This window comes from Melanaphis sacchari, unplaced genomic scaffold (genome assembly GCF_002803265.2).
Source record: "Melanaphis sacchari strain LSU unplaced genomic scaffold, SCAv2.0 Contig27_pilon_pilon, whole genome shotgun sequence".
Lineage (NCBI taxonomy): Eukaryota > Metazoa > Arthropoda > Insecta > Hemiptera > Aphididae > Melanaphis > Melanaphis sacchari.
In genome coordinates, this window is record NW_020271152.1 from 174,960 (window position 1) to 199,661 (window position 24,702).

General features: G+C 25.0%; 2 protein-coding genes across 2 annotated transcripts; both read right to left on the minus strand.

Moving 5' to 3' along the window:
• Nucleotides 1-378: 378 nt before the first annotated feature.
• On the minus strand, nucleotides 379-3,829 carry LOC112595518 (ATP-dependent RNA helicase laf-1-like). The gene is made up of 4 exons (XM_025340768.1): nucleotides 3,659-3,829; nucleotides 3,141-3,362; nucleotides 2,878-3,054; nucleotides 379-635 (listed from the first exon to the last, which is right to left on the minus strand). Exons 1-4 carry the CDS (start codon nucleotides 3,827-3,829, stop codon nucleotides 477-479), a joined length of 729 nt encoding a protein of 242 aa, XP_025196553.1. The 3' UTR covers nucleotides 379-476.
• Nucleotides 3,830-3,878: 49 nt separating this feature from the next.
• On the minus strand, nucleotides 3,879-23,557 carry LOC112595519. Its single transcript, XM_025340769.1, has 4 exons — nucleotides 22,959-23,557; nucleotides 4,245-4,438; nucleotides 3,932-4,068; nucleotides 3,879-3,884 (listed from the first exon to the last, which is right to left on the minus strand). Exons 2-4 carry the CDS (start codon nucleotides 4,426-4,428, stop codon nucleotides 3,879-3,881), a joined length of 327 nt encoding a protein of 108 aa, XP_025196554.1. The 5' UTR covers nucleotides 4,429-4,438; nucleotides 22,959-23,557.
• Between the last annotated feature and the right edge of the window lie 1,145 nt (nucleotides 23,558-24,702).

The following is a 24,702-nucleotide window of genomic DNA, read 5'->3' on the forward strand; positions in this document are numbered from 1 at the left end:
TTGTTTACAAATATATTATCAAGAAGGTAGGTACCTAAATAGTGGACAGTAGTGCTACATCAGTTGATCATTTTATTTTTCTAGGATTTAAATGTTGGCCTTAATAATAAAAATACTGAATAAGTATATAAAATAGTTTATTTTTCAATAAATCAGTTGGGTAAATAATAGTTTTAGAAACAATTTTTTTTTACATTTGTATAAATTAATTATACATTAATTTACGAATAATAAACAACAGGTTTATGTTAAATGTGCTCACAATAAATCAAAGGCCAAGAAAAATAGAATTTAAAAAAAAAAATTTATTTGCGAGTTATTTAATTGAGTTTAATCAACGTTAAGAAAGTAAAGTTATAGTTATCAATATACCTTATACCTATTTAACTCGAGAAAAAAAAAGAAATTAATTTATTCATCAATTTCTTTTAACAAATACAATAATGCATGTCTTTTCCCAAACTTTAGTGGGTACCTTATCTTCTATTAAATATATCTAGTGTAGTAGATGGCCTAGATGATTCAATTATCTCTTCCATATCTATTGATACATAATCCGGTTTTTGATAAATCATTGCTAATTGCTTAACACTATTGGTCATAGTGGACGAAAACACAGCTGTTGTTCTTTTGTCCTAAAAATAAATTTACATTTTTATCAAAATATATAGTCACTTGCTAATTTCGAAACATATTCAATTTGGTTGGGGGGCGTGTTGTTTTGACTTTTTTTTTTTTTTTGAAATATTTTTATACTTTAATAAGTTATATAAGTACCTACGATGGAGCAAAAAATTAAATCTATCGAAATCATTAGTTTTCAAGTTATAGCTCCCTAAAATTCGTAATTTTTTGTTTTTTTGAGTATACTCTACTACTATAGGGTCAACATTTTTTTTTTCTATTATACTGTTATGTACCTATATTCAATTATATTTATACTATGATGACAATTTTTACAATTCCGTTTACATATTGAAGTGTATAATTAAAAACACGAATTCTGGAAGGCTACATCTTGAAAACTAATGATTTCCGTTTTTTTTTTTTTTTTTTTTTTTTTTTTGTACCATTATTATTAAATTTTTTTTTTAATAAAAAATCAACACATATAATAATTAATGGGAATTTTTAATAAATTTATTCACGATCAAAATATGATAGAGAAAAACTATTATGGTTCTATATTTTTTGGTTTCAATAAGAATTAAATATCAAGAATTTCGTATTAAATTTTCAAATCTTAGTTAAAAAATTATACATTTTTTAAATTTTCAATTACAAAATAATTTGCAAAATATTTATAATTTTGAAGAATTTTGTTTTAACTTGAATTTCAAATACTCTTAAAAATAAATCGTGCATACATGTATTTTGAATAATTTTGTATATAATCATAACAACAATTTATGATTATTTTGAAATTTATAAAAATTTCAAATTACACAAATATTTATAAAATAAATTAAAAAAGAGTCAAAATGTTTTATACATTTTATTTAACATAGAAAACGATATTTTATTTTCAAACTATTTTTATTTAATCACAATATTTTTTATTATTATTCATATTAGATACTGTTGCTTGTATAATCATTTTCAATATCATCAATTTTGAAGCAATAAAAATGTTTTTATTTCCAATTAAATTAAAATTTAATTTTACTTTTGGGTAAAATTATTTTTTATTATTGGTTGAAAGACTTTATTAATAAATCTATTATATTACATTTTCAAATAATATGTTCATTTACATGGTTTTAACTTCCAATGCTTATAATAAATTTTTGCGAATTAACGTTAATCTTTTTTTTTTCAATTTCTATTGAAAACAATTTATATAAGCAACCTTGTAATCAAGTTTTTTGATAAAATAATTATTTTTATTAAAAATTAAGAAAGAAATTAAAATTTTCAATATTTAATTTTTTTTAACTTTTTATTTTTAATACCTACATTCTGTAAATTAATAGTCATTTAATCGTAAAAAATGATCAGTAGGTACATTTTTCAAATTATACTATCTGATAATTTAAATGATAGTATAAAGTAAAAATTAATTTATTAAAAATGTTAAGTGCCTACGATTTATTTTTGAATTATGACAAAATAAAAAAATTAATTTTGTTAAAAACTTATTTAAATTAAACATTTTCGTTTTCCCTTATTTTTTATTTTTTTTTGTTTTTTTAATATTATTAAGAAAAGTACTGAAAAATGTATTCTTTTGAATTCCTCAAATTACAAACTTGATATAATTTTCAACTTGAAACCACCCCCAAAGTTGAAAGTTGAAAATCGAAGTGCTTTTATTGTCCTAAACGTTGATGATATACAGAAAAAAAAACACTCATTAATGTGAAACCAATACCTACATTAATGGCTCCGATCAAAATCTAAAAATAAGTTATCATTTTTAAAGTTAATTATTTGTATTACATTTGCTAACAAAATAGTAATTTTGTAAATTCTAAATGAAAAAAATGCACAATTTGAATGTTGGGAACCCTAAATAGTATTTTAGTAGCTACATATCTATTCGATTAAATGCAGAAAAGTTTTAAATAATTATTCATTTAATACAAAAATTATATTAAACTATATTCCGAATGGTTGGTTTTCAGAATTGTTTTTATTATTTACCAATTTTATTTTAATACAGTAGGTCATCTAAAATGGTTTTATAATTCATTAAATATCACCTGACCTATAGGACAGTTGTTGAATATTTTTAACCATTCGGTTTATTGTAGTAGTAACGGGTTAACTACACGTTGTGTAAGGATTATGGAAATAGTTTAGTAACAGTACCTATTTTTACCTATAGGTTATAATATTATTTAAGTATACTTACTAAAATAATTGAATTATATTTACCTTCGATACCATAGTTTGATTGTTAAGTATAAACTCAATTTCCGGTTTAAAACCCATTTCAAACATGCAATCGACTTCGTCAAGTACAAGTATTTGCAAAGCAGTAAAAGTGATCCAACCACGATTTACAAAACCAAATAAGCTTTCCGGAGTAGCAATGACAATATGAACACCGTTCTGCAAGAGAGACGAAATTAAATTATATAAATTATGTATTAAATGTTTCAAAAAAAACGAATTAATAAAATTATAATAAATTTTACCTGTATTATCCGTTTTTGGTTGGGTATCGATTTTATATCAAATAAGGGCCCATATTTAATTGGAGTTTTTTCACTTAGTCGACTAATAACGTTATATATATGTATAACACGTTGCTTCGTGGGTACAATGAATACAGCAGATGGATCTGAATGATAACCGTCGCTATTTATTGCAGTCAGATTTTTAAGTAAACAATTCAGTGTTGATATAACAATAGCTGTCTGATAAACAACATAAATATATATTTTACTAACTAATTCAATATACACAATAAAATCATGTAATTAAACTAAGTAACAGAAGTTTGTTTATGACCATTGGACACTTCTTTAATATCTACAATCTTAAGAATTTAAAAATATGGGTTTTAAGTAGATTTAAAAATTCTTTACAACAGATTTTGAATAAATTCATTATTAATTGAAAAGTGGTTAAAAGCTTGATAAAATACTCGGTATAACAAAAGTAGATATAATAGGCAATTTTAAATTTTCTATACTATATTATAAGTACTTACAGTTTTTCCTGAACCGGCTAAACCGGATGGTGATCTGGCTATTATATCTCTTCCGCCCATCAAAATTGGTATTACATATTTTTGTATTATAGTGATCTTATTGTACTTAATTTTGGATAGATTGATAGACAGTCTTTTATGGATACCATTATACCCCAATAATGTTTGCATTTTTTTGTATTCATTTTTATTGATTCCATGTACTGTTACTTTCACTTTTTTATTGCTATTTGAAATACAATGAATTCTTATAAAATATAAATGAATGTTAGCCGATTTATTTTTCTTCTGTTCAAGACTATTTATAGGACCTCTGCTAGTGCTAGGACCACTACTAGTACTAGTACCTCTACTAGTGCTAGGACCATTACTAGTACTAGGACCTCTACTAGTGCTAGGACCACGATAACCTATAACAATAATTGATCTAATAATAATTCTGTTTTATTTTTATTCCCTGAGAAACCTATAAGGCTGTAAAGCTTCATTGGTCATTGTTTAGAGCAATATATTATTATAATTTATAACCATTTTTTATGACAGTTATTTTTATTTATATAGGTAATCGCTAATAATTTATAATTACCGATATTAGAATTTTGTTGATCAATTGGTTCAAGATTAAAATCCTCAACATTTGAAGGACCTGCGCAATTGATATTGCAGTCAACGTTATTAGTTTCCGTAGTACATTTTTTCTTGATATTGCAATCACTTTTCACATCTGTAGCATTTTCACTAACTTCAGTTGTGATATGAATGTTGGCCATATTGATTTTTCTTAAACATAAAATAATTTAGTTAATAATAATTATAAGATTTGAAAATGGAAGAGATCATTACACAATATTTATGAATTTTTCTACGCATTTTCTTACAAGTGGAAACTCATTAATAGTTAAAAATCTTTTAAGTTGGTTGTTGACTAAGATTAAAAAATGTAATCGGAATTGACAAAAATTCACAAATATGGTTGAAATTATAATTAATTTTTATTTTATTCATATTATGATGCGAAGTTTTTGGTATGAGATTTACTAGTTTTTAATTTTAGTATTTACAAAGTTTTACTGTCTAGTTGACAAATTGTGTTTAAAATAGATATGTCATAAATAAATAATTTGAACATATTAACGTGAAAAATATATATTATATTAACAATTGCCATTACAGCAATTTTAGGGATTTAATAAATATACTTAATTAAAATTCTTGACCAAATATGAAAGGTTTTTTTTTTTTGATGATTTTTAATTTATCTTTAATGTAAAAATAATATTATAATAAACCTAAATAATATCTAACCTTATAAAACTCGGCTTAAATAATATATATATTTATGAATATTTATTGGTCAAAATATAATAAACAAGCATAAGCTACGAATACCTCTATTTAAAAACTTTAAGCACAGTGCCATAGTATTACAATTTTGGAGGTATTTAAGTATTTTATTGGCATGTTATACAATTTACAAATAATTTTATTCTATTAAATATATTATATATTAAACGTGAAATATTAATAGGTATTATTTATTTTTAAAATAAATTTAAAAAAAATGTAGATATTACAATGCTATATTATGTTAATTAATAAAATATATAAGTATTTGATAAAGAATATATATATATATGTGTTTATTTAAATAATTAGTTAAATAATCAAATAAACTAAACATATTCCTTTATATAATGTATATCAAAAGGTGAGGTAATTTATAATAATTATAATACATAGAACCGTGAGCAAAATCTTTAATCTCATACACTGCTGAATACGATATAATATGTACTCAACTATTATGATGACGAAAAAGTGCTATTATAACGATGACAATAATTTATAGTCAATTTAAATATTGGTACCTACTGCTACATCTAAATTGGCGCCATCATGCAACGTTGCGTACATTTTAACGCGTTATTCTCATATTTTAGGTACCCCAAATTTCAGTAATTTGAAAACCTAAATAACTCAAAGTTTTTTGTCTTTTGAAAGTTGAAGGATTACTTAACTTATGTCTTAGCACATTTTGTATGACTTGAATAGTTTAAAATACATCATGAGTAACACAAGTTGAGTTTACTTCTTTCCCTTTCAAAATTCGAATTATCATTTATTGAGATTTGACTGTGTCTGTGTGTATATTTAAGTGTAAATTCTAAAGGAATTAAGTTCTCGTAAGTCTTGACTTTCCAAACGTGTAGATATTTATTTATAAAACATCATTATTCACTTAATAAAATGATGAAATATGATTTGATTAAAATATTGTTAAATAAATAAAAACGATAATTTACAAAACTATTTTATTGCTATTTACTAATCACTAAACCTTCTCATCTTCAGTCTATGAGTATAGCATATGCAAACGTAATACAATTTACTAATTTCTATAGACCATTGCATGATATATAATATACATCTAATGATCTCATATAAATACTCAAATACTATAATCATATCGTTAGACAGGAACAGTAATTAGATATTTTTGTTTGTATTTATTCGTACTGATTGCTCATCAGTTTTGTAAAAAAATAATATAACATGTACGCTTGGCTGTGTATTGCAGGTGGTGCAACAGGTTATTTAGCTACTCGAAGTCACAGCTCTGCAGTGAAGGTAATTTTATGATTCTTATGAATTTTACGCGATACAAACAATTTATTGATTAACTAATAAATATTATTATTAAGTATTAATAGTATCATAATTAATCAATAAGTTCTACTTACAAGCGTTCAAAACGAAGAAGTTGAAAAAATCGTGTACGACAAATGGCCGTTTATGTGCGGGGTTCGATGGCAATGATCTCCGGAGACGACTGTAGAATGAGGAGCACAGATACGCAGCAACGTACGTCACACACTGCACGCACCTCTGATATTCGAATGTAAGTAGTAAGCGTTAATGTATTTCAAAGGGTGGGCGAGTGTGGATTTAATAATGATAATTTATACGGTGGCTGGACCGAAGATTTGGACAAGACGACGAACGGTAAAAAAAGCAGCGATAATCGTATGGAAGAGCTACTAGTACAGAGCTGTTGGCGATGGACAAATAAACGATTGAAACGATTGAACAACGCCTATACCCGTGCAAATGTGACAGCTATTGGCAGGGATGGCATCACTGCAGGAGCGCTATTATCCGCGTATTGAGAGGGGGCTCTTGTCCGCGTGGTCAACAATGGTGAAAGATTCGAAAATTTTAAGGTGTATTGATGACGTTGCAAGGGACTGGTTTTTTTTTTTATATTCTTACCGTCGTGTCAATAACGATTACAATGGCACCGATATAAAATGTACGTCTTCCATGATACGTTTACCAAGAATTCATACCCCCCGGAAACACCCTTAAACAGGTTTGCGCGTAATGGTATTATACCAACGCGGCCACGTAGATCTGCGTGAGATGTTAAACAATTAAAAATTACCTAGCGAAGTAACAAACCCAAAAACCAGATTTTTGATTATCTAGCGCAGTGGTGATCTAGTACGGCCCGTGACAATTAATTATCTGGGTCGCCAAAGTAATTAAAATAAAAATATTTTAAAAATGTTACGTTTGTTAATTTTAATAGATATAGATACAATTTATATTAAAATATATAACAATAATAAATATTACTATTTATTTTTATTTAATATTTATGTTTAATTTTACAACAAGCAATATAATATAAAAAATAATTAAGTTTATGATTATACCTATATTAAGTTGTGCCTAAAATAAAATGTAACATTCAATTCAAAGAAAAAGTTTAAATTCTTGGCTCGCAGAGAATTTTTTTATTTTTATATGACCCTCCGTGAAAATAAAAGGTTGGTCATCACCGATCGAGCGTTTGGTGTGGGCTGCAGGCTACGGCCAACAAGCGTTTAGTAGGTACCCTAGCTATGGCCTATACGCTCTACTATCTTCGTAATATAGTATTATACTGTGCCACTGTGATATATTTGTATCAAAACAGGCAACGCTTATTCGTCAAGACTTCACATTAGGTATTTAGATCTAGAGATTATATTATGTATTATTCGAAATTTTTCTGAATGAATTTAACGCTGCAGCGTTAAAAAATACCGTTTAATTACACTTGTATGCCATAATATTGTCACATATATTAATATTTTAGTTTATTTAAGACTATTATTTTTATATTATGCTTTGTATACTTTAAAACTTATAAGTATTCTTAGCATAGCCGCAAATACTACTAACCGTTTTAAAAATGTAGTAATTATTATAGAAAAAATGTTTATCATTCGAGTAACAACACCAAATACTTTATTTCTATAAGTTTATGTCTTTAATATACTATTTAACAAAACATACTATATTTGTACAGTTTTGAGATTGAAGTTGTTTTATTTTTTTTATACAATAACTGATATAAAATTGGAATAAAACTTAAAAGTGTAAAAGATAGTTCGGGCGAGGCAACTATATTGGTACTCTATACCTGGTACTTGTGTAAAGTCGTGCTTTCCTTCGCATGCGTGCGTACAATTACAATTACAAGTAACTATTTTTTGGTTGATTATTTTTTGTTCCTTTTTTTTTTTTTTTTTAATTATTACATCGTAGTTTTGAGAAACATTTTTATTTGATCATCTAAATCAATATTTCTAGTAGTAAAAGGTACTCGGATATAAAAAGGCTGAGAACCACTCATCTTAACAATGGCCAATAGCCGTCACGGTCAGCACGTGTTTTTTATTTTTCTCAATATGTACAAGTTATGTAAGTTATGTTGAATGTAAATCTTTTTCTATACTGCTAACAATATCTGTTTGCGCATACCTACCCTAAAGATTATTGCTTGTTTGAAAACAACAGAACTATATACATTTTTTTTTTTTTTTAGACTTTATCTTTTTCTTTGAAACCGGTGGGTACTCTTTGTTACCACCTTCGTGTCATGCCGGTTTCAATCCCCCACAGCGATGTTTGGGACGTTTGGGTACTTATTTAAAATATTTTTTTGTCAAGAAAATAATTTATTGTTAAAAATACTTACGTGAGGGATGTAATCCACCTTCGTGCACAGTACATTTTATACACAAAGAAATATGCGGCTGTATTTTTATAGTTGTTATTCTTCTAACCGTGTATAGACTATAGAATACAGATTGTTAGTTTGTTCAAATAAGAGTATTCGAATAGGGCATTTCACATTCCTCTGTTGAATCCATTTAACAACAATATCAATCTGGTTATACATATATATTTGCTTTAGTGTTTAACGACTTCACTGCCTCTACAAATTTAATTGTCTGAAGTCATATATTTTGCTTAAAAAACATGTAACTGACAAAACATACTCGTAGTTCCGACGTTTGAAGTAAATTATAATAATTATCATCTTGAAGATTTTATTTTTTAAACGAAAACCACTGCAATGACCTTTATAGGTTAATGTATACTACCATTGTATTATACTTAGAGTCTATCGATTTGTCGATTTCTAACTGTTGAATTTGGATAAGTGTGTAAACGTGTTCCTAATTTGAGCATGTGCTGCAGATCTCCTTTACCCCCACTTATGCGTATAACTATTTTGTATAAATCCATATACAATAAAGTTTAACTTACCTAACCTAAATTGGCTAAATTAAGGGTAGGAATACTAAAGATAGCTGAAATAGAAAATCGAATTTCGACGCTTAAGACTACATTCGATATATTTCAAAAAGCATATGACATAATATATATAAATAACATAATATTTTAGTTACAGCGTGTTTAACGTATTTTACCCATCATATATGCATGTCCGGTTCATTATCATTTATTAACTTACAATGGGTAAGTATAGGTATAGCTGTACTTGTTATGATTTTCAGTAGGGAGAGTTTCATTGTTCAGTCTCAGATGTAGAATTATATATATAGCTGAAATCCGTCAGATAATGAGCCTAATAACTATTGAGTCCATTTTTTTTTTTTACTATGGATTAATACTTTAACTATAATTTATATTTGAAAATGGAAAAGTAAATATTTTTTTTCAACTTAGTTTGTGACAAATAATAACAATTTAATTTCAAATCACATATTGTAATACCATTATAAATACATTTATAATGTATTATAAGCTGATATTTTATGGTCATAATTAAAAATGAACAATTCTTTAACAACATAAATATGACAAAAATTTAAAACTCTATAAAGTTATTGTTATTAAATTCTTTTCAACTAATTAAATTTATTGCCTTAATATAATGATCATATAATATGGTTATTTAAATTCCAAATTAATAAATATACATTTAAAAGAATTTTTATTCATTATTCCAATTCATAAAATCGTCTAAAATATAAAATATAATAGTTATTATATAGTTATAAATACTTAAGTATCTACTATTATATACTAGGTACTCAGTACTCAATATTCAATCTTTATCTAATATTTTTCTGTTTTTTCATATGAATTCGCCCAAAATCATTCACTAAGTACATGATTTTAAATTTCTTAGTAAATGGGTAAAGTTTGGGTGCTTACCTAAATTATTTTATTTAGGAATGGATAACTGTGGACCGCGTAAAGTACCTACAACAATTAAATTATTGTCAATGGCCACCGACGGCCATGCATGCTGTGAAGTCTGACCGCATTGTGTGATTTTACCAGAGTAGACGTGCGCACTATAATTCCGTAATTTTTCGACCGATACCTACGTAAGTATTCGATGATAAAATATATCATAAAGATGTACGTAATAATATAATGTCGCTTTGAAATGGTTTTTGACGCTATGGTAGGTATAGATACGATTTTTTAATATCATAATAATATGTACCTATTTGTACTTTGTTTGAAATAAAAATTAAATTCTTAATGTTTTTTTTTATCTATTATTATTTTTATTATTTTTATTCATTTTGTATAATGAACTCTACACTCCAATTTTTATTTGATAATTCTTATGGACTGTATTGTGGAATCGACTGACAGCATAACTTTGTGATTGATTCGTATTAAATATTTAAATGTTATAATTTAATGATAATCTCGTGTAAATGCCTCAAATGCAATAATAAAAAAGTAGTTTGCAATCAATTTGTACTCAAAATAATAGTCAAATCCAGGATTTTGAAATTATAAACTTAAGAGTTTATAAATTGTACCTACCTACATTATAATATATCTTTTTACGTGAATCTACCTATAAAGGCTATAATCCATCGACCATCGAAAAATGGACTTTAAAACATTTAGTTTATTAACTCGAGAAAACTGTTATGAAGAAATAAGATTACATTGTTTGGAATTTGTTGTGTACATTATATAATTTAATCTGAAAAGTATGTGCCTGTAGTTGATATCGCAATATTTTATTCTATGTAACCTACCTAACCTTGAGCAATAGTTTCAACTCTGATACTAGACAATATAATATAATATGGTTAATGGATATGTGTATCGTTTTGGAGAATTTAATATTATTTCATATCATATAATAATAATTGATATTAAAAATAAGTATCCATTAATTAGATTTAATTTTTTACGAACCCTAAAAATAATAATATCTACCATAAAAATAGGTTATCGGGAAGTTCAACGATGAAGACAAAAAATCAAAAATCCTTATTCAATAGGTACTATAAATACTATTTGAAAGCAATGATAATACATTTTATCCATTTAACTATTAATCCGAATTAATAAAATTAGTTTGCGTACATTAATCAGGATTACAGTTTATACGTCCAAAATATATAATACGCAATAGATAAGCGCTAAAAATCATTAAATGGTCGATTAATCGTAAAAATCATAATAGTAACCTTACTTGAAACGGAGGACCCGAACAATTTTTCTTAATTAATTTTACAAGTGATTGGCATGAACTGATTATTTGTTTTGATACTGTATAAAACGTGCATAGATTTGCGAAATCTTGTTAGGTATATCATAATATAATTTGCCAATAATATTAAACTTCGTAAATACAAGTCCATTTTGAGTGTTAGCTCTTTTATAATGTATATAATTCGTTTTTTTTTTTTTTTTTTTTTTTTTTTTTTTTTATGATGTTATGATAATATATGAGAATAATTTAAACAATAAAGAGAACTAAAAAAATGGCATTGCCGATAAAGACATCAGCGCATCGCGCGGCGGATTACCTACGTTTCAAGTATAATCTTGGATTTTTAGACTTTTTAACTAAATTCGTTAATTTTTATTTTTCGCTTTCAATTATGAAATATAATATTTTTAAAAATTTATTTGAAGCTTACACGTATTTGTGTAACGCGGAAGACAGCCATTATACACTTAACACCATATAATAGGTATATATTTAATTTATGAATGTTGCTATGAGAACATTTTTTTCTATAGATACTCTTAAAAAAGTACACATTGTTATTGAGTTACATTTCAATAAACATTCAATATTTATTGAAGAAAAATAAACATTGAATATTTTTTTGATTAAATTCTAATTTTTACAAGTTTTAAGTTCATTTGCATTGCATAATATGAAGTATTAATCGTAATATTACATGAAACCAAAATTTAATAAATAATAATATCATTATTTTTATTATTGATATCTTACTTGTATTACTATAATTTTTTCAGTCCTTTCGTGGACGTACTATACTTGTTTTAGCTTAAAATTAACCTTTTAGTTATTTTCCAAACTTAAAAAAAAGTTTTTGTTTTTGGTCGATTCTGGTTCGATATGATTACAGTTATAGCATAAATGATCAAACACGTTTTATCGCTGTTGCAGTACCAACCTTTCAACAGCCACTCATAGATAGCGCTGATATTATCGATTTTTATATTTTTAAATAACGTGCGCCTTGTAGACTGCTCCGGTCTTTCATGACCTGCAATATTGTTTATAGACGTTTAAAGTCAATTTGGTTATTGGTTTGGGAATCAATTAAGGGCTATGCTTTTTTTTTTTTTTTTTTGATTGCTCGGAATTATTTCTTTGGTATAGATTACAAAAATGGAAAAAAGAAATTTAACGCTCTAAACCAGCAAAAGTTTATTACCTACTCAAATGTTTTTCTTCTTAAAAATACACAGTTATTTATTTTACTATTAAATTAATGTGGTATAATTGATCATCTAAAGAAAATATTAAGTTCTGATCCAGCCAAAACCATCAAGCTCAGCCAATTTTTATCGGTAACACATCTCATTAACCTAGTGTAACGAACACTTAAAAGTCATCACGCAATACAACAATTTATCTATGCTTTGTACCTATTAGTTTATTTATAATTGTATATATTTGTTTACCCTATTTTAATTTTTTTCATCCCACTTAATTTATGTACATTATAATATAATGTACTGTTACGTCCAGTGACTAGTCGAACAGCAGTTGTGTAATGCGGATTACTAATTATTAATTTAAACTAAAAATTAATTTAAATATTTTTAAAATGTAATTGTGTGTAGTAAAATATAATAATATTCGTAAACATCTTCAAAAATATATTTAAATTACAACAAAACAGATAAAAATGTCAATCATCGTTTAAATATTCAATTTCGTTAAAATTTGAGCTTCAAACGTTATAAACAACTTATAACAAACCTTATACTATATTTTCAAGAATTTTGACCAAGGGAAACACAATTTTTATGTATTGACATTTATATATATATAAAAAAAAAAAAAATCAAACGATAATACTAAAAAGTTTAAAAAAGTTAATTATTTTTTAAAATTATATTAAGTACAAAAAGTAAATTTAAAAACATTTAGTGAAAATTTCAACTGTCTACTGGTTTTGAATTACAACAAAATAAGATTTTTTTAAATTGATTTCTACTAATTTTTTTCTTGTTTTTTTCCTGAAATTAAAATATTTTTTTCTTATCTTAATTTAAAATTCTGTCTATTTAAATCTTAGTCTATGTATTAAATAATTGATGTACCAAGTGCATTGGAGGTTAAGCTATCAATTTTTATTTAAATATTTATTTAATATAGTTTTCTATCTATATCTATGTTTAGCTTTTAGAGAGATTACAGAATATCAGATTACAGGATATCGGGTAGAGTATTATATAATATTATATTATCGTAAGCACTAAATACGTATTATAGGTAGCGATTTACAACTGCGAGTGACTAGTAAATATACATCCACTGTAGAAACGACATTATACCTATTTAAGTGTACTTTTACATGGTAAAATAAAAACTATAATTTAATTGAAATAGAATTATTAAATCGAATAAAAACATTTTATAATATTGGTTAACCATATTTTACGATAAATCGAATTTTTTTCATCTACACAATAGAATAATTTGATTTAAAAGTTGAATAAAACATATATTATAAATAAAAACTCGAAAGGTTAAAATACTTCTCTAACCAAATATTATTTAAAATTCTCATTTGTCTTAACTTGTTTTGTATAGTATTTTTTCTCACGATTTTATCAAGTATAATTTGTTTAATGTTTATATTGGGTATAATCGAGAAGAGATAGTAAAATCGTGTTTTCTTCTGCTGACTGTTGCTGTCACTTGTCAGCTGTCAAAAATCAACAAAAAATATTTTTTCATGTTAAAAACTGTATGCAGATAGTGAATAAAATATAAAATCCTGTTTTACAAACAAAAAAAAATATATAAGAACGATTATTTATTTGCTGGATTAAATAAAAACGTTGTAGAGGTGTTCAGAAAAGTTGTTACTAGTTCGAGGCCGTATACAGAAATTGTATTCGAAGGAGTCCAAAATTTGTATTTAGGTTTTGACATTTGGTTAAAAATAAAGTATAGTATAAATTAAAACAATGTTAAATTATTAATATAGTAATACACAAAATATTTAAAATAATATCACGTACCTTTTACCTTTGGAAGTTTAGAAAAATAATTTAATAGTGCATGTTTGTTATCTCGTTTCTTTATTACGACGAATTTAATAATACAACAATGCGACGAGATTGTCACTGTTTGGCAGACGACGGTGTATAATTATAATAATTTTTTTAATTTATACAAATACAATATTATTATTGTTGTTATTAATCGATATTGACCGTCTAGACGTTGACCAGCACTGATAGCAGTCGTTGTCGATCAATAACAATATATTATTATCAAACGCTAAAATAACATATTCATGAATATATATATATATATTTTTGGAGGGTAAGGGATCCGGATCTCTTGGATCCATCTCAGATACGGCCTTGCGCTTGTTTCTCATTTATTATTTTAGATATTTGAATATTCCTTATTATTTACAAGAATGAAAAAGCTGAACTAATAATATAAAATAATAATAAATATACCATAACTGTACGAACAACCTCTTATACCTAGTGTGAAATTATTAATTGTAATAAATTTTTACTATTTCTTTAATTTTTTTTTTTTTATTACCATTAAATACTTATATTATTATTAATAATTTATCAAGCGAACAATAAAAAATTAACAAAAAACTAATTACAACTAAAAATTATTAAAAATATGCTTCATAATTATTTTTTTTTTGTACCAATTGTTTATAGTTTAAATAAATTACTCATATAATGGCATATATATTTATATTAAATTTAACGTTTGTTGTCTTGATAAATAATACCTATTATAACAAAATTTAGCCAGCTCAGACTTCTCTGTATAGATATTAGTAATTCATGAATATTCTCAAAAGAATAAATTATTCTAAAAATATAGTTACATAATATTCACTATTTTAATATCATTGAAATGATTAAAAAAATTAATTTTTGAATTCCACTAACGTACAAAATACAACTGGAATATTAATGTATTAACCATGAATATTATAATATATAATATATACAGCTAATAAGTGTAACCTACAGACACAGAACTATTTTTAAATGATCAACAGACAAAACAAACCATTACGGTGGCATCCCGCTTCTTCTTCCGATTAAAACATTATAATTTTAACAGGTTTGTATTCCAGTTAAACAACAAATTATGCATTTAAACGATGTAATGTGTATTGACGATTTGTATAAATAATAATAAATTATGATACATTCTACCAATGTACCTGTGCACGGCGTTGGATAATTGATTACATTAATTACCATTATAATAAGAATTTATTTTACATATTTATACGCATTTTATGAATTAAATGGATTTAAACTGTTTATTAATTAATCAAAGATTGAATTATATAAGTAAAATAACTATGCTTGTATAATGTACACCTGTTTTTCATATTAATCTTTCCGACTGAAAAAAAATTGACAAAATAAACGAATATATTACTTGGTTTAACTATAATATACTATAGTAGAAAAAATAAAATTTTTGGTAGGTACATGCATCGTATGTTATATCTTAAATTAACTTTAAAAAATAAATTATTCGTGTTCGCATAATATACTGTCTAGACTATTTAGAAGATACGCACTAATGTTTTAGATCTCCATTTTTGGCATAGTAAGTATTAAATTTGATTGCATTGACTGGTTGGATCTCGATCCGGATTATTTTTAAAAGTTTAATTTTACACAAAATACAAATATTTAAATTTGATAATAATTAACAAGTTTTTAAAAACTTATCTTATATTTTATCGTTAGAAAGGGCCATTTACATATTATAAGTTATTCCCCTAAATTGCTTTTAAAAATATTATTATATATATATAATATTAACAAACTTAACAGAAAATAAATACACGTATATATCAAGCACTAGACATAAATTACTAATTAAAAATATAATTACCTATAACAAATTATAAGATGCTGTAAATTGTGTCCAAATCAAAATTTCTAATGTGAATTGCAACTTTGATATATTTAGTATATATTTTTATGTAAATTTTGACTTCAATATTTTTTAATAATATCGATAGACATTGAAAAAAAAATCAATATCTTCCTTTCATTTTAGATTTTGAATAAATAGTAATAAATGTATCAACTTTATAATGATGTGTAATTTATTTGTTCCTGTTGGCCTTAGACAGTAAATAAAATATAATTTTAAACTTTAGGGATGGTTTCTGGTAGAAAATTAGATTTAGTTGAGAGATAAAAAGTAAAAGTTTTTCAGTTATTTTCTTAATAAACGAAAAACAAAAAAATAAATTAAGAAAAACTGGAATTTATGACAAAATTATTCTTTTTGTTATTTTTTTTTTTAAATAAAAAAATGTACTTGGTTAAAAAATAATAAAAATTATAAAAACCCCGTAAAAATTATTCTTGTATCTGTATAAAAATATTAAAAATCATAGGCATAACTTATTTTTATGTGTATTTAAAGTAATAGAATTTTGACGAAATTTGTCAGTATCATAAAAATTTACAAACTATTTTGTAGTTTGAAATTCATAATTTTTTTTATTTTTTTTAATTTTAAAATTTAATATAAATAATATAATATTATGAAGTAGTTTATGCTTTTAAATTTTGATATAACCTATTTATACCATGAGCCTATCTCATTGCTTTACTGCTAAGTAGTATTAACATATTAATTCAATAGTTAATAACCATAATAAAATGTGATATTAATACATATTATAATAATAATAAATGTAATGTTTTTGTCTTTTTAGCAAAAATTAAATCACTCTACTATAATACTAATAGTAAAATAAGTTATTTTAATAGAAATATCAGAAAAACATATATTTAAATATACTTAGTGATAGAGACTGTCTCCATTCATAATAATTTTCGTAAACAATATCATTAAGTTCAAACTTAATATCAGTGGCGAATGCTGACTACGATGTATGTACAGCTCATTTATCATAACGTATTATAGTTCTATTTAATTTATAATTAATAAATAATACACAAATTTGTATTCATTTATAAATCAGACTTTAATTTATTACAATAGCACTTATTTAAATAATACTCTTTTAACTAAAACAAGTTAACTTCACATTTTTTTTTTTTTTTTTTTAAAATAAAGTCAATTCTTTTTTCTTTTTTAGTGAACTTTTCTATTACTTTATCGTAAAATTCAGGTCTCATTTTTAAACTTTCTAATACTTTTTAAAATATTAACTTTACTCTTTTTTTTTTCTTTGTGAACACTTGTAATAGTTGTAACTTGTAAGATATTAAGGATTACCGAACAAGGTACCTGTTTTAATATTTCACTTTTTTTTTTAGAAAAAGATCTTCTTGAAAAAAGTTTAGAAATAAAGTTACTTATAACATATTAGTTTCTATGATAGCCATAATATTATTTAAAATAATATAATTATTATTGAATACGCTATTATACTAAACAATATTAAAAAATAGCACAATAAAACAAAACGTAGAACAATTTTCACATACTCGTAGACGTAAATGATATAAATAATTACGACTTTGACAAAGCGCAGTAAAATGAGCATACTCTGGGTGGTTACTGGTTAGCACCACGGCTACTAGTACAGCAGGTCTCGATATTTCATAACTATAACAAGCGTAATATAGCTGCGCACACATCTATCGCATACTCTGTCATTAAATTTTACGGTAAAGATAAACAGATAAGTATAACAGAAATAGATGATATTTTTACCATACATTATGTTTCTTTTGAAATACGTAATATATTATTGATTACAAAATAATTTTTGTATTTTTATAAATAACATTTTTATTCCAAAGTATGTCTGGAAATTGGCCACTGTTAAATTACAGTGACCCACTTGACACTGTAGAGTGTAGGATAGCAAAATAGCACTCACTTGCCCATATTTTTTAGACTAGGAACTGGTAATAGAATTGTATTAATATTAGCATAATTAAATATTTTAATTTTAATTTTATTTGTTGTTTATGATTAAAAAATATATTACAACTTGGGAAGCAAAACCAAAAACCAATGCTTTAAACCAAAACTACTCCTCAAAAACTACTTCTATCAGATGCTAGTGCAAATGAAAATCAATCCTAAAACCTCTAACCGTTATCAAAAATTTATCTAACTTAATACCTCAAGTAAATACTTTTATCTTTATTCTTTGTAATTAGATCTAAAACGATATTAGCATATGATACGCTGACCCATTTTAAATTTAATTAATAAAAAAAAATAATGTAATATTAAAAATTAGTAATTAATGGTAATTGGTAAAAATGTATATAAATGTACGATATTTTTGTATTGAATGTATCACTTTGAATAATTATTTAAAATTTCTTAGAACGCAATGTATCTACTCTGCAAATTGTTAAGATATTAATATAGTATGTGGAAATGTGTAGATAATTTAAAAAAATGCAATATATGGCACCGATAAATCGGTCTTAGATATTATATGACATTTTACTTTCATATGTCTACCACAATTTTAGCTAATTAGGTATTAAAAATAAATTAAGGTTTGGTAAATTTAACTAAAATTTTATAGTAATAAATTTGTATTCTTAATTTTTCGGTTGTACTATATATTAATGAAAATTAAATTGTTGATTCAACTAAATAATAATAATTTAAACATTTTAAACTAAGTTAACTATTTTGATGTTGCAATTTAATGTATTTGGTACGTTGCTAACTAATAGAAATTTATTTTTTATGTCATATGTGACTATATTTTACAGTTGATTTAATTTATGTTTTATTGCACACCACCTGTACGTTAAACATTTAGTGTAAAGCATAGTTAATATAAATATTTATTTCAGTTAATTTATTAAGTTTATCGGTGATAGAGCACAATGCGCGTTTAAACAGCGTTTCACTATGCCACTCGATTAAATTCAGAACGACTTGTATAATCTGCCTAACTCCGCCTTTCACTGATCCGCCAGCAGTTATCAGCTAGTAACCAATCGTGTATTTTAGTTCGTGTTATGAAACGAACTTACATAAAAATGTGTTAGCAAATATTTTCATGTGAAAAACTAAATTAATTATTTTTTATTCACTAATTAAATGTATAAAGACTTAAAACAACATAAAATATGATTTGTAAGAATCCTGGAGAGGGTCCATTCAACTCAAACTAAGAATATGGTACTGGATATTTTAAATGTAAAATTTTCATTTTCCATTAAAATCTGCTGCCTATCTATAACTTCTTACATATTTTACAATTTCTTCTTTACAATATATATATATATATTGTCAAACCATTAATAATTTAAATTATTATTGGTTAAATTTTATTATTGTATAAGTATTTAAATTATTTAATACTAGATCCGAGATCGGTAGATTTATATTTTTAACTTTAGTATTACATATGTATATTCAAAAAACTATCATTAAACTAAAAATGGAGTGAAAGTGATACATCAAAAATAAAATGTAATAAGAGATCATGCTAATGGCATGCGTGTTAATATCAACATTTGTTAGGTTTTCTAAGAGAAATATGAGACAATTATCTTATTTATCGGATGAGCTCATATTATAGTAATTGAATATTGTGAACTTATATTGGTATGTTTTAGTATACTTTATTAATAGTTACATAATATATAGATTAACTATTCATTTTATTAGAATTTTGTCAAGTAGGTTAGGTAATGCTTAAATAGTATTTCTCTTTCTCTTCCTATAATATATATACATTTTAGTGATAGGTCGAATCCTAATTTTTGAAATCGAATCAAACTTTAAAATATTTTTTTCGAACTCAAACTGAATGGAACCTTTATACCTATTTTTATATCGTAGGTATCGAATCATACATAGAAACATTTTTAGTCGAACTCAAAATCAATATTTTTTATCATAAAATTAAATTAACCATAATTACAATTAATTTTGAGTTTTACATTTTAAGCCTAAGTAATTGTATTTACAATAAATTTAAATAATCTTTTAATTTTTTTATATTGGTACACAATAAATAATAATTAATATTTAATAATTGAAAACAGTAAAAAATATCAAATGTTTATATACTGAAAAAAAGATTCAAAATGTTTTGAAAATTATACCACATCTAAAAATTTTCTTGGTAATATAAATATAAATTTTTTTCATTTTCTGAATTATTAAGAAAATTTCGAACAATATTTAACTCTCTAAAGTACCAATTAGATCCAACGATTTGCTATCAATAATTACCCTCAAAGTTGATTATTAAAGTATTTTTTTACTCATAAAAGTGTTTTTAAATACAAAATAAACATTTAAATTCAATACTTAATACAAATAATCCAAGATATTAAATAATCGAAACACTGTTTAGAGTAGTATACCTAGTAAACAGTTGTAACTTATAGACTTTATAGTTAGTGACGGTTGTATAATAAAAATTGAGATATTTTTTTTAAATAATAAATTATCAGAAATTAAAACTAAGCCATAGCTATTTATCAAAAGAATTCATGTCATAATATTATAGAACAAATACAATGATTATAATACTATAATAATTAATAGCTGTTGATAACAATTTATCTACAAATAATTAAATATTTTTTATTTGCGTGTAATAGTTTAAATGTTTGTTCAAGTCTCAATAACAAATATTTTCTATGTTTTTTTTTTATTTAAAAAATAATGAATCGCTATTGTCATCACTTCTAAACCATCATAATCCATATAATTTAGTATTAAAAATGTTAACAAAATTCAAAGGTACCTATATCATAAACCCGTATTTATTTGCAGTATGCATTGGTTCAAAATATTGAGGCTTGATGCAGTAATAAATTATAATTATATTATATAAATTATTATGTATTTACATCGTACTTAATACTTGTACAACGACACCTATATATTTTTCCCCTTTTAAAAATATTAAATTATAGTTTATACCTACTTAAAAAGTATATGTAAACTAATAACTATAGTCATAATTTATATAGTTTTATACTTATGATTAATTAAATTTACATTAAATTTATAAATTCATTCAACAATTTAGTTGGAACTTTTTTTATAATAATATTCACTATAGTGTGGTAGTACATACAATAATTTAAAACTTATAAATATGACTGAAATGCATTTATTATTTATACAATTATTATCATTTTAAGATTACAATGGTTAAATTAAAAATAATTTTTACGATAGAAGGTGTCATAAATAATTTAGTAGTTATATTCATAAAACATAATATATAGTAATATTTATCATTGCAGCGTATCTTTAGGTACTATTCGTTGGTATTTGGAGTAATATTTCTATGGCAAGAGACACGTAGCTAGATTAAATTTTATTAATTAAACAATAATTTAATTACGGGTTTAGTTTCTTATAAGTTCGATAAGTTAATCAATTTTGGATACTGAGTGAATCAATAAACATGTTGATATTTTATAATGAGGATTCTTTTTTGTTTACATGATTTATTTTTTTCTAATAAAAAAAGAATATAGTTTATATTAATAAGAGATTAAAACTTAAAATTTACAGTAATTTTCTTAATTGAAAAAAAAAAATATGGGAAAACAAGAACTCTTATTAAAAACCAATTTTCAGCATAATCGATTTTTTTAGTTTGTTGCAATTAAAAAAACAAATAACCATAGATACTTGTTATTTTTATCAATTATTTATACTTGAATCTTACCACAGTAGGTAAAAAAAAATATAAAAATTAGTAATTATAAATTATAAAAATTAATTTATTTTGTGAATTTTACAATTTATTTTAGTTTTATTTTAATACTTGTTGCTAAAAATTGTTGTCAAAAAGCTTAAAATACGCAATTTTTCATTCATTTTTATTGCTGGAATTTTAAGAAAAAACTGTACTGCAACTGCTGATGTTAAAAATGTCGTTATAGTACCTAAGATTAGATACGCTTAAAATCGTTAAGATTTAAATGAGGTAATTTTTCAAATTTGAAACACTGCTGGTTGGGTCCGTGCTCAGGGTTAACTTGTCACCTGTTACTTTCGTATTTCTACCTTCGTTATTCGCTGAATTTAAAACTGTTCCTCGTTGTTGTTAAAAATTGACTTTTATCATAATCACGAAATCAGTTTATACAGAACAGCTCAGGCAGCTACAGTAGAGAGAGGGAACGCCGTTGATTTTATATGTGGTCGACCGTGTTATTGTTAAGTCTCAACTCTCCAGAATGATTTTTTGTCCATATGATAATTATTATTAATTGTTCGGTTGGTCTACGCAATAGATAGGTCATTTTTTAGATTCCATTCACTTAGCAAACGTTTTGAGTATGATGTGATACCCTAAAGTAGGTACAGTGTTATGGCTATAAAGACTAAAGGCTATATATATATATATGTTATATACCATTGGTACTTATTTGTGATTAGCTAACAGACTGCGGTTTTCGGAACTTTCTGGCAAATAACAACTAAAAATAAAAAAAAAAAAAAAATAGAGTAGGTACTCACATAGTAGCATAAAGTCGGATAGTATTGCTTTGACGTATATATTTGTATAGGTGTCTAGAATACAATTTTTTCTTCGTGCATGGTTTGTCATATAATATGTTTAAATTTAAGATATAACAATATTTAATTATATAGTGTCATAACCGTTCGTCCCACCAAGTGGAATACAATATTTGTTTGTATTGTTGCTACATTCGTCCGCAAAATCATTATTGTTTTCATATACGATTTTGGACATATACACGTAGGCGTTTTGAACCCATATTATTAGTACATTTTAAATCACTGTCAACACTAGATCTGACATAAATTAAAACCAATTCACTGGCATACACTGCGAAATATATATATTATATATATTCACTGCTAGTGTCGGATGAGATAAATCTTGTGTTCGGATCTAACAGTCGAAAGAAACCGGCAAATATAATTCATAATATTGGGTATTATCGCGATGATGGTCGAGTACAATAAATATAATATAACGATTGAATAGGTACCGTGAAAGCGAACTTTAGCGCGTCGTAAATTATACAAAAACGGTGGAAGGCGCACCCGCGGCCTTCAGTAATATTATTCTGCTCTACTACGACATGATGTGTAATGTAATGCATGATATTATAAAAAAGTACATGAAATTGATTATGTAAAAATTGTTAGCGCCCCGAAGTTAAACAAACGACATAACGAATTAATTTACAATAGATAAACAACAGTGTTACAATAGAGATTTGCCTTAACGTGAATTATTAATTATATTTTATACGGTTGAATTTTATTGGTTCATTTTTAAATGTTGGGATGAATAATATAATCGCGAAATGTTTTAAACAACAACAGCATTTATAATATACCAGATGAATAAACTATAAATTGTCGGTAATTTTTTCGAAATTGTAAAACAAACAATAGGTAATCATATGCAATTTACGTTACCAAGCAATTGAGCGGGAATAACTACCGTATGAACATATTAATATATTATATACTACGCCGATTTTATAGGATTAAGTATACAGTCATATTGTAACTGCATAATAATTTATATATTTTATTATTTACCTGACAGGACATATATATATAATATATAATATATATATATATATATATTAGCACAATAAATTATTTAAGTATTGGTAGGTATTAATTAGGGTGTTCCGTGCTTGTATAATAATACTTTAAAGCTTAAGTATTAATATCATTAGTTACATTAAAATAAATTGTCGTAAAAAACCAACATAATATGAGAAAAAAATGAATATTGACAATTGGCAACTCTTAATTTAATTTCCCCAGTCCTCTGGTAATATGTAATAAATGAATAATAATATATATCACTTGAAATTAGAGTTTAGTTAAGTTCCGAGTTTTAGCTAATATAAGATCTATTTAAAAAAAAAGCAACAGACCTATCAAAAACTAAAAATATTTTAGATTGTTGTTTGCAGTGTGCAATAGTGACACTAATCGTTGTCTGACGGAGACGCGCTGTCATTGAACAAGCTAACTATCGAATAAAGAATGGCTAGCGAAATTTTCAGGCCGATAGGCGAGGCAAAGGTAATAGCGACGGTTATAACGATGAAATAAAGGACGTAGACATCCTAGGAGACTTGGGTGAGTGGGCTAGATCAGGGGTGTAAACCATATGAAAAGCCGCACCTCGCCGACAATGATTTGCCGTGGTTATGGAAATATGTCAGGCTAGTTCTGCAGTATATATGTTGCACCCAACGCGATTAAC

Bases quoted from the DNA above. Each gene is read 5' to 3' on its own strand.
- LOC112595519 (XM_025340769.1), bottom strand. From the start codon at position 4,428: ATGGCCAACATTCATATCACAACTGAAGTTAGTGAAAATGCTACAGAT. The intron at 4,069-4,244 runs GTAATTATAAAT...TTATTGTTATAG, and splicing joins TCAACAAAATTCTAATATCG to GTTATCGTGGTCCTAGCACT.
- LOC112595518 (XM_025340768.1), bottom strand. From the start codon at position 3,829: ATGCAAACATTATTGGGGTATAATGGTATCCATAAAAGACTGTCTATC. The intron at 3,363-3,658 runs GTAAGTACTTAT...GTTGTTTATCAG, and splicing joins TAGCCGGTTCAGGAAAAACT to ACAGCTATTGTTATATCAAC. The intron at 636-2,877 runs GTAAATATAATT...ATTTATTTTTAG, and splicing joins ATCAAACTATGGTATCGAAG to GACAAAAGAACAACAGCTGT.